We start from the raw sequence: 11,734 nt of genomic DNA, 5'->3' as shown, positions 1-11,734 counted from the left end.
GTCTTTGTTAACCAATCCGAAGGTGATGGAGAAGAATGTTTATAAAACACAGACACAGGTGATTCTTCATAAACAAAACAAAACAAAATTAACAATGCCAAAGTCCAAGTCTGGCCTGTCCTCAACTCTCTGCCTGGTATACAAGTCAGCGTTTGAATAGCACTGAAAGGCCCCACCTACTGCTAGCTCAGGTTCCGGGCAAAATTGTTTTGTACTACATGTTACCTGGGTTTTTATAACACACCTAATGAGTATAATTCCAAGACCTTGTAGGATATGAAATTCCAAGTACGTATCTGCCTTTTTATAAAAAATTATATATATATATATATATATATCCTTCTTGTATATGGGCAGAAAATATAAAACCTTCAAAAACAGATGCTGTGGCATCATTAAACATCTGATTGTACTATGACGAGTTACACAGGATCAGTCATTTTAAGCTACATAGCCAACATTCATTACATAAAAAGCATAGACATGTACTAGCACAAATACCAATCACAGAATTTGGCATTCCGTTTTTAGTTAAAGCATTTTTTGGGGCCAATTAATATACGTAAGTTAATGATGTGATGCGAAAAAATTAAGAAGTCCTAGAGGATGCAATTTCATGAGCGAAGTGTAAACACTTGATAGAAATGCTACTCCCATGTCTCTAATTCTAGCCATTTTATGTGATAGCTTATTTTTTTTCTTAATTTTTTTTTTACCCTATCAACAGCAAAAGCTCTACTGAACTGTTATTGTAGGGTTTAGAAACAGAAAAAAAGTTACTTATCTGTAAACAGAGTCTTGAAAGTGAATGTAATATACAAAAATGTAGTGTTTCTTTAAAAGTAGCCACATCAGAACAGCCGTGTGCCAGGACTGTCACAAGAAATTAATTTCTCTATTAAGAGCAAGCAAAGACCCTATCCTAAAATAAAGCCTTTCCAGGAGGCATTGTTCATGGAAGAAAACTGCTAGGCAAAGCCTGAGGGAGCGCCCATCCAATCCAGGCTGAGAAATCTGCTCCGGGTTTGACTGGTTACCCGTCTTCCTGTGTCTGTAAGGTGCTGTGAAACAGAAGTGCTTCTTGAATCTGTGACTGTGGAGGGCTCTGGGAGGGGTGGGACAGAGATGGCATCCCGGCTCTCTGAGGCACCTGCTCCTCTCTGAGCCACACACAGTCAGGAGCCATCCAGGGATAGCTTCAGCAACATTTCAGAGAGTGTTCTCTAAGCAAGAACATGAAGCTCAAGAAAACTGCCTACCTTCTCGTCCTGTACCTCAGTTCCTCACTGCTCATCTGCATAAAGAGTAAGCCCCCCACCCCGCAGTTATTGAACCCTGCCACTCCTCCTGGCTTATAGTCGCATATAGTTCCAAGAGAGGGTGTGTTTGTTTCTTCTAGGTGTTAGCAAGTGCTCTACGGTTAAGACAGTACTTTTGGTCCAGTTTTTAGGTTTTGCAGTAAGTAATTAGGTTCTCTCGCTGTTTTATCTGTTGACTGGAGAGCGTGAAATGGAATAAAAGGGCCGTGAATAAAAGAGATTTTTTTTTTTTTTTTGGTATTTCAACACTTACAAAATAGTTTTGGCACTTTATAGTTGGTCTTTCTTAAAGAGATGTTACTAATAAGTTATCTTGCCTCTTATTCTCATACGCTATGTATTTGTTTTCACACGTAAATATTTCTGTACTGCAACCCTTGTTTTCGTAACCAGAGGGACAGTCTCGCTGCTTCCCAAAGGAGAATGATTAAAACTGTACTTTTTGCCCCATGACTAGAGAAATAGTCACATAGTTGTGTGCTCTGTCTTATAATTAAAGACATCGTTTTTTTACAAACTTCCCCAAATATATACAAGAGTGACGCCCCTGCCCCCGATAATCTTGTTAAGTATGTGGCAGTGTGGAGAATCAGGGAGAAAGGCCCCAGCTGTGTGTTTATGAAGGACCCTTGCTATTGAATTCATCTGAAAGGAAGACAAGGAGAGTGTGTGGCTGTCAGAGGGGCCATGTGATTTGCGTCTGTTGCATCTGAATATCAATACGGCAAAGTAAAGAGCAGCTGTCTCTGTGTGAGACCCCTGGCATTAACACTGGTGGGTAATCTGGGTCGCAGTCTGTCCCTGCAGCAACGCTATGAGGTTCTAACTGGTATGGTGGTCTACTTCTGAACAACAGCCCAGATTAGGTGAAAATATAAGCAGGTAATCTTGCTAGGCAGCCACGACAGCCAGAAAAGCCAGATCAAACTTCAAATAGTAAAATGCTCGTCATAAAGCACACAGAGGAAAAAAAAATCAGAGATGCATTGGATAAAGAATTGTAATTTTGAAGTTACTCATCCTCTTTCAAACTTATAATGGGATCCAAGTAACAAACAGTGGGTGAGAGGTACCTTACCTTGATATACACAGTGGGAGGATAAAACAGTAAGAAAACAAAATAAGAAATGATGCCATTTTAGGGAACGTTTGTAGCGAAGAACTTTGTCATTTTGTGCAATATTTATTAAATTTCCTAGAGTGTTCTTTAGGGCTCAACTATGCAACTTCTCATACATGTAACTATTTAAAAGATAACATGCATAGGAACATACACTCTCTTTGTTTCATTTTTTTCTTCACCAAAGACTCTAAACAAATATTTGTAACTAGTTCATTTATTCTTCAGCAAAACTTTTTTTTTAGAGTTTAAAATGGTAAATTTTAAGCTTCATTTTATTGAGCTTTTAAGCAGGCAGGCGGCCTTTTATCTGTGTTATATTTGTTGGCAGGGAGTAACAGGATTGCCTTTGTACTCGGAATATCTAGTTTACACAATATGGGGGCAATCCAGTTTCAGGCAGTGACTCAGGTCTGCTTAGATCCAAACACTATATAGATCAGGCTAGCTTCCTACTGGTGACCTCTAGCCAATATTATAGGCACGCAGCCCCACGCACCCAATAGATTAAATTTAACATCAATTTCTTTTGTGTGTGATACTAGAGATCAAATCTAAGCATCTCATAAGCGCTAAGCAGGTATCCTTACACTGACTTATCTCCTCGTCCCTTTTAAGTTTTTAATCTTGAACAGGGTTTTATTAAGTTCCAAAATGGCCCTTGTCCCACGCGCAACCTCTCGCCAGCAAGAAACACGTGGGGACATAGAAATCCTTGCTGTGACCAAACTTTTAATCTTAAGGAGAAGCCTTGGCACGCCAACATGGTGCGCTTATATACACCCTAGCGCGGCGCATCCACACCTGATTGGTTGCTTACCCATGATCTCATAAGGCACACCCCGGAGTGGGCAAAGACCTGGCATGAAGGCACTCTTGCACATGCGCACACAGATAACTTCCTGAAAGGGAGTCGGTTGGCGCGGCGAAGGCTAGCGCCATCTTGTAATGGCGGAGGCTATCCTGGCCTTCCGCATGGGGCGCAGTGGAAGCCAGCGCCATCTAGTGGTGGCGAATGTTATTGCGGCCCTCTACAGGCCCTAAACTCTCTTTGTCGTGAAGTTGGGCCTTCAACATTTTTTCATCTTCATGGGGAAGGTCTGTGTCTAGAGTCTGTATTCTCAACTGACATGTACTATTCCCATGTGGTTACAATGTACACTCAGCTCAGAACATGACAAGCACACAGGAAAACTTAATGATCACTGTCTTATTAGTTGAAACCCAGTCTCATGTTAGTTTTTATTCACACTTTGAAAGGTATTGTCTTAAATTTAAGGGAAGGAGCTATTACTGGTGCCAGACTAAATCACTTCTCTAGAGTCTTACCTTGACTCATTGTCTTAGCCCCCTAGTCTCTTTCCGTTCTTGCAGTTAAGGATACTCAACATGAGGAAGATTAGAGCAGACTTTCACATGGGACATTCACTTCTTGTTCCTCAGTGGGTAGGGAGGCAGCCATTCCCCTGAGCTGGGCCCTCAAGAATGTGTTCTCTTGATTGCTATTATATATGCTCCAGAATCTTGCCAAGTTTATTCAGACATATAGGATCAGGTGTATTTTAATAATTCAAGTAGGGCCTTCTCATTTTGCTTCTGACATATTAAGCGAGAATCTTATTGGTGTGAGACTCTCCCGTGGCCCATTATTTTGTAGCTATATTAAATAACGGGAGCACATTCTAATAACTGTTGGGACCTTGATATTAGCTTGCTATTTGAGGCTTTTAAGAAGCTACCATGTGAAAGCAGCCTTCAATTACATAGCAATTTGTGTCTCCCTTTCATTATTCTAACTTTGGAGAAAAATGGAATCTTCTCTATGCAACTGTCACGTCTAGATTAATGTGAATTATTTTAATTTATATTCAGAGCGTGACCAGTGCATATAACAGGAATGTAATTGAGAAAACCATTATTAGAATGGTGTGACCAACATAAAAGGAGCTTAAGAAGCATCCGATCTTGTGGAAGCTAGCAATTATTAGGTAACTGAATTTGAATAAAGTCCTCATAAAGAGTGTTTCCCAAAGGATAAATAGGGTCTGTGAAGATAGGACATGGTCTGATTTATCCAACCTTAGCGCTATTATTAGGAAATAATTGAATTTTCTCAAAAGATCAGCCAAGCCTGATGTAATTCACTATGGAACAGCCACGGAGGCTTTAAAAATTCTAAATTTGCAGGAAATAAAGCAAGTGGGAGAGGAGTTTTTGCTTCTTCATACCTAAGTAATTTTCGCCTCAGTTTATAGTAAGTTTTACCTCATACAAGCCACCCGTTACTTCCCACAGCAATGCAGAATTCATTTTAATGTCTTTTCATACACTCATAGGCAGACCAGATTGTTTTCTCTAGAGTTTCTTGCTTGCTTTATCTTTAGTGATTTTCTTTTTAATGATTACCGTTTATGACCTTATAGTTTCACAGTTTGCTATTGAGTGGGCTAGGACAGCAAGGAAGTTTTATTCTTTTTTTCAGTTTTCTTGCTCATTCTTAGAAAGTTTCTGGGAAAGCCAGTTTTGTTCTTTTAGCCAAAAGATGTCCCCTTTTCACACCACTGCTCCGCCACACTAGATGTAGCTTTACTGTTGGCAATCACACTGCTCTTAACAGTAGTGTTCTAGGTCACATATTAAACTGCAAACTCAGTATTTTTGTTTGATGTATTTATGCTTTCCTGTGGGGCTGCTGGATGGCTATAGGAATCATGAGTGTCTTGTTCATGGTTATGGGAAATGGAGCCAAGATTGCTGGTCCTCGGCTTCAAGATGGGTTAGTTGCTAGATAACAGGACTTCATTGATCACTTCTTCGTCTTCTGATTTACATGTTAAATAGTTGAGGTCAAGTAGTTGAGACCATAAATCTGTTTTGAAATGTTTCGAATAAAAAAAGGCCCTCAATCTCTAAAGTTGTGAAATGTATATTTTCTTCATTAGGATAGACAACAAAAACTAGCTTGTAGCACTACCAAATTAAATATTTAGAAACACACACACACACACACACACACACACACTCTCTCGCGCGCGTACACACACAGCCTTTATATGTTGATATGCCTTATACAGCTCGATGGCTAGGCTACTTCCTAAACTCTTTGTGGCTAATCTACCTCTCTCCGATATTCTCAAGTTATTACGGATTATAATCTATATTGCTGTCCTGGACCCAGTTGGGCAGTCCTCTTGGGGTCTCTCTTCCCTGGTTCCCTCATGGTGGTTATGGTCTCTGTCCCACACCTTCTTGGGCGTGGCATCTTTCCTCTCTTCCTGGCATGGCAAATCTCTTTCTTCTTTCCTCCTTAGCCCAGAAATCTCAACATTCCTTACCTCTGTCTGTCCTTCCCAGCCATTGGCTGCTGGCAACTTTATTCACCAATCAGAACCAGCTGGGGGCAGCCCTCAGCGAACTCTAAGCAAACACTGGGAGACCCAAAGGAACATAATACAAGTATCATTAGACTAAACCCACTACACTAAATTAGGAAAGTATGTACATGTCAGTGGAGAAAAACAAAGAATGAAATAAAGGAGAGAACTATAGGATTTATGGTGAATAACGTGTTGTTGTTTTGTTTTGTTTTGTTTTGTTTGTAGAATATCTAATGCAGAAGTCCTGAGGCAGGAGCATGCTTATAGACTTCGAGAGATTGCTAGGTGTTGTGTTCAATTTGAGTGGACTGATGGAAATAGAGGATATTAAGGGTATATACCAGGGATGCTACTAATAGTATCTTCAAGTTTAAAAGAAAAATAAACCCTATAGACCAGCCATTATTAAACTCACTAGTATACTTAAAGCACAATAGATTAAAAGGGGTACTCAAAACACAGCTCTAAGGTGGCACAAATGAGATTTTCAGCCTTTGCTCTGTCTGGATCTAAGCATCATGTAAGCTCCCCAAAGCCAAATCGGAAGTGATCAGGACTTGTGCAGGAGGCTCAGGCTGATGTATGCATAATGTATAATTACAAATATCATCTTCCCAGGATTTGGGAGAATTTGTTTAAAGAAAAAATGGTTCCAGATAATCAAGTACCCATTTCACCTGTATGCTACTCTGAGTTAAAAACGCTCACAAATTTAACAGATGCCTCAGCCTTGGGAGTGAAATCTGCAAAAGCAGAAGCTGCTGGTGTGTGGCCTCCATTGACCTCGTTATCATAGACTCTTTTGGTTCTTCACATTGTCATAGTAATTTCCAGATGAATGCGTCTTTTCTCTGGATTCAAAGTTCATTGAAACTTTTACATAACCTCGTTCAGGCAAGTTGGAAAGAGCAGGGTGCTAATGAGGCTGAGTTTATGATTTATTCTCTCAGTACAGTTCGTATTGTTTTGCACAGAGACCAGCTCCAGACCAGCAAACGTGTCTCAGCAAACTAGCACCACTGCTTTTAAAGGCAGCTGTGGATAGCACCAGTAACTTCTTCATGCAGATAATTAGTTAATCTGATTTTGCACACGGCTATACTTTAAGCTAGCTTCTTCTGCCTGTTATGATACTTGACTTTAATTTTATATTTTCTCCTAAAGTAATCATGAAATAATTAAAGGACTAATCTATATAAACCTAATAATTGTAGAAATAAAAATATTTTCTGGGGTTGGGGATTTAGCTCAGTGGTAGAGCGCTTGCCTAGGAAGCGCAAGGCTCTGGGTTCGGTCCCCAGCTCTGAAAAAAAAAAAGAACAAAAAAAAAAAATATTTTCTAGCCTTACATCTTAAGGTTTGGTCTGCTGCTTTGTGTTGTAATGCTAAATACTGGCTCGCTAAGAACTGACTCCCCCAGGAAGCAGATTCTCATGGACACCGAGTGATGCTGTATAACCTTGCTCATTTATTTATTTATTTATTTATTTATTTATTTATTTATTTATTTATTTATTTATTTATTATTTGTTTGTTTTTTTATTATTGGAGGGGGTTCATGTGTTTATTTTCTATACAATTCCTTTGACCCTGGGTATTGACTAAGAAGGGTTTGTTCTTTAACAATGTATCATAGTTGTCTTGAAAGAAGTTTTTTTTAATTGGATATTTTTTGATTTACATTCCAAATGTTATTCCCTTTCCAGATTCCCGTCCATAGAGCCCCTATCTCATCCCTCCTCCCCCTTCTTCTATGAGAGCCTTCCCCCTCCCCATCCCCCCCCCCCTTCCCACCTCCCCGCCCTGATATTCCCCTGCACTGAGAGGTCCAGCCTTGGCAGGACCAAGGGCTTCCCTTTCCTCTGGTGCCCAACAAGGCCATTTCTGCTACATATGCAGCTGGAGCCATGGGTCTGTCCATGTGTACTCTTTAGATGGTGGTTTAGTCCCTGCAAGCTCTGGTTGGTTGGTGTTGTTGTTCTTATGGGGTTGCAAGCCCCTTCACCTCCTACAATCCTGTCTCTAACTCCTCCAATGGGGACCCCATTCACAGTTCAATGGTTGGTTGCAAACATTCACCTCTGTATTTGTCATGCTCTGGCAGAGCCTCTCAGGAGACAGCTATATCAGGCTCCTGTCAGCATGCACTTATTGGCATATTGTCTGGGTTTGGTGCCTGTATCTATATAGGTTGGATCCCCATGTGGGGCAGGCTCTGAATGGCCATTCTTTCAATCTCTGCTCCAAACTTTCTCTACATATCTCCTTCTATGAAAAAATTTGTTCCCTTTTAAGAAGAACTGAAGCACCTGCACTTTAGTCATTTTTCTTCTTGAGCTTCATGTGGTCTGTGGATTGAATCTTGGGAAATCCGAGATTTTGGGCTAATATCCACTTATCAGTGAATGTATACCATGTATGATTTATTATGATTGTGTTGCTTCAACCAAGATGATATTTTCAAGTTCCATCCATATGCCTAAGTATTTCAGGAAGTCATTGTTTTTAGTAGCCGAACAGTACTCCATTGTGTAGATGTACCACACTTTTTTTGTATCTATTACTCTGTTATAGGACATCTGGGTTCTTTCCAGCTTCTGGCTATTATAAATAAGACTGCCATGAACATAGTGGAGCATTTGTCCTTATTATATGTTGGAGCATCTTTTGGGTTTATGTCCAGGAATGGTATAGCTGGGTCCTCAGGTCATACTATATCCTATTTTCTGCAGAACCTCCAGACTGATTTCCAGAGTGGTTGTACCAGCTTGTAATCCCTCCAAAAATGGAGGAGTGTTCCTCTTTCTCCACATCCTCACCAGCATCTGTTGTTGCCTGAGTTTTTTATCTTAGCCATTCTGACTGGTGTGAGGTGGAATCTCACGGTTGTTTTGATTTGCATTTCTCTGATGACTAAGGATGTTTCCTTGGGTAATTCTCAGCCATTCAAAATTCCTCAGCTGAGAATTCTTTGTTTAGCTCTGTATCTCCATTTTTAATAGGGTTATTTGATTCTCTAGGGTCCAACTTCCTGAGTTCTTTGTATATATTGGATATTAGCCCTACATTTGATGTAGGATTGGTAAAGATGTTTTCCCAATCTGTTAGTTGCTGTTTGTCCTAATGACAGTGTCCTTTGCCTTACAGAAGCTTTGCAATTTTATAAGGTCTCATTTGTCAATTCTTGATCTTAGAGTATAAGCTATTAGTGTTCTGTTTGGGAAATTTCCCCTGTGCCCATGTGTTCAAGGCTCTTCCCCACTTTTTCTTCTATTAATTTGACTGTATCTGGTTTTATGTGAAGGTCTTTGTTCTACTTGGACTCGAGCTTTGTACAGGGTAATAAGAATGAATCTATTTGCATTCTTCTACATGCCAACTTCCAGTTGAACCAGCACCATTTGTCGAAAATGATATCTTTTTTCCACTGGATGGTTTTAGGTCCTTTGTCAAAGATCAAGTGATCATAGGTGTGTGGGTTCATTTCTGGGTCTTCAATTCTATTCCACTGATCTACCTGACTGTCTCTATACCAATACAAAACAGTTTTTATCACTGTTGCTCTGTAATATTACTGGAGGTCAGGGATGGTGATTCTCCCAGCAGTTCTTTTATTGTTGAGGATAGTTTTCACTATCCTGGGATTTTTGTTATTCCAAATGAATTTACAAATTGTTCTTTCTAACTCTATGAAGAATTGTGTTGGAATTTTGATGGGGATTGCATTGAATCTGTATATTGCTTTTGGTAAGATGGTCATTTTTACAATATCAATTCTGCCAATCCATGAGTATGGGATCTTTCCATTTTCTGAGATTGTCTTCAATTTCTTTCTTCAGAAACTTGAAGTTCCTGTATTACTGATCTTTCATTTGCTTGGTTAGAGTCACACCGAGGTATTTGACAATATTTGTGACTATTGTGAAGGGTATCAACTCTCTAATTTCTGTTTATCCTTTTAGTAGAGGAAGGCTACTGATTTGTTTGAGTTAATTTTATATCCAGCCACTTTGCTGAAGTTGTTTATCAGGCTTAGTAGTTCTCTCGTGGAACTTTTGGGGTCACTTAAGTATACTATCATATCATCTGCAAATAGTGATATTTTGACTTCTTCCTTTCCAATCTGTATCCCTATGAGCTATGTTTGTTGCCTGATTGCTCTGGCTAGGACTTTGAGAACTATACTGAATAAGTAGGGAGAGAGTGCACAGCCTTGCCCAGTCCCTGATTTTAGTGGGATTGATTCAAGTTTCTCTCCATTTAGTTTGATGTTGGCTACTGGTTTGGTGTATATTGCTCTTACTATGTTTAGGTATGGGGCTTGAATTCCTGATCTTTCCAAGACTTTTAACATGAAGGGCTGTTGAATTTTGTCAAATGTATTCTCAGTATCTAATAAGATGATTATGTGACTTTTTTCTTTGAGTTTGTTTATATGGTAGATTACATTGATGAATTTCTGTATATTGAACCATCCCTGCATCCCTGAAGCCTACTTGATCATGATGGATAATTATTTGATGTGTTCTTGGATTCGGTTTGTGAGAATTTTATTGAGTATATTTGCAATGATTTTCATAAGGAAAATTGTTCTGAAGTTCTCTTTCTTTTTTTTGGATCTTTGTGTGGTTTAGGTATAACCAGAATTGTGGCTTCATAGAAGGAATTGGGTAGAACTTCAAATTCCTTCTGTTTCTATTTTGTGGAATAGTTTGGAGAGTATTGGTATTAGGTCTTCTATGAATGTCTCATAGAATTCTGTACTAAATCCATCTGGTTCTGGACTTTTTTTGGTTGGGAGATTTTTAATAACTGCTTCTATTTCTTTATGAGTTATGGCACTGTTTAGATGGCTTATCTGGTCCTGACTTAACTTTTTTTACTGGTATCTGTCTAGAAAATTGTCCATTTCATTCAGATTTTCTAGTTTTGTTGAATATAGGCTTTTGTAGTAGGATCTGATGAATTTTTTTGAATTTCTGCTGTTATGTCTCCGTTTTCATTTCTGATTTTGCTAATTTGGATAGTCTCTCTGTGTCCTCTGATTAGTCTGGCTAAGGGTTTATGTCTTCTTGATTTTCTCAAAGAACCATCTCCTGGTTTTGTTGATTCTTTGGATAGTTCTTTTGTTTCTACTTGGTTGATTTCAGCCCTGAGTTTGATTATTTCCTGCCTTCTACTCCTCTTAGGTTCCTCTTTGCTTCATTTTGTTTTAGAGCTATTAGGTGTACTGTTAAGCTGCTAGTGTATGCTCTCTCTAGTTCCTTTTTGGAGGCACACAGAGCTATGAGTTTTCCTCTTAGCACTGCTTTCATTGTGTCCCATAAGTTTGGGTATGCTGTGCCTTTATTTTCATTAAATTATAAAAAATCTTGAACTTCTTTCTTTATTTCTTCCTTGACCGAGTTATCATAGAGTGGAGTGTTGTTCAACTTCCATGTGTATGTGGGCTTTCTGTTGTATTGTTTGTTTTTGAAGACCAGCCTTAGTTGGTGGTGATCTCATAGGATTCATGGGATTATTCCAATCTTCTTGTATGTTGAGATCTGTTTTGTGACTGATTAGATGGTCAGCTTTGGAGAAGGTAGCATGAGGTGCTGAGAAGAAGGTATATTCTTTTGTTTTTGGATGAAATGTTCTATAGATATCAATTAAATCCATTTGGTTAATAACTTCTGTTAGTTTCTCTGTGTCTCAGTTTAGTTTCTGTTTCCATGATCTGTCCATTGATGAGAGTGGGATGTTGAAATTTCCCACTATTGTTTTGTGAGGTGCAATGCATTCTTTGAGCTTTAGTAAAGTTTCTTTTGTGAATTTAGGTGCCCTTGCATTTGAATCATAGATATTCAGGTTGGGAGTTCATCTTGGTAAATTTATCCTTTGAGGAATATGAAGTTTCCTTCCTTATCTTTTTTGAT

General features: G+C 39.0%; 1 protein-coding gene across 1 annotated transcript in view; it reads left to right on the top strand.

Annotated features, from left to right (window-relative positions):
* Window positions 1–1,112: 1,112 nt before the first annotated feature.
* Window positions 1,113–11,734, top strand: part of Crb1 (crumbs cell polarity complex component 1) — a 173,467-nt gene continuing 162,845 nt past the window's right edge. Inside the window, exon 1 of the mRNA XM_032915188.1 lies at window positions 1,113–1,305. Within this exon, the coding sequence (XP_032771079.1) occupies window positions 1,236–1,305 (70 nt within the window). The 5' untranslated portion in view covers window positions 1,113–1,235. The remainder of the gene's footprint in view (window positions 1,306–11,734) is intronic.

Source organism: Rattus rattus, chromosome 10, assembly GCF_011064425.1.
Source record: "Rattus rattus isolate New Zealand chromosome 10, Rrattus_CSIRO_v1, whole genome shotgun sequence".
Taxonomy (NCBI): Eukaryota; Metazoa; Chordata; class Mammalia; order Rodentia; family Muridae; genus Rattus; species Rattus rattus.
The sequence above is the reverse complement of the archived record's forward strand: the minus strand, read 5'-3'. Positions and strand labels throughout refer to the sequence as shown.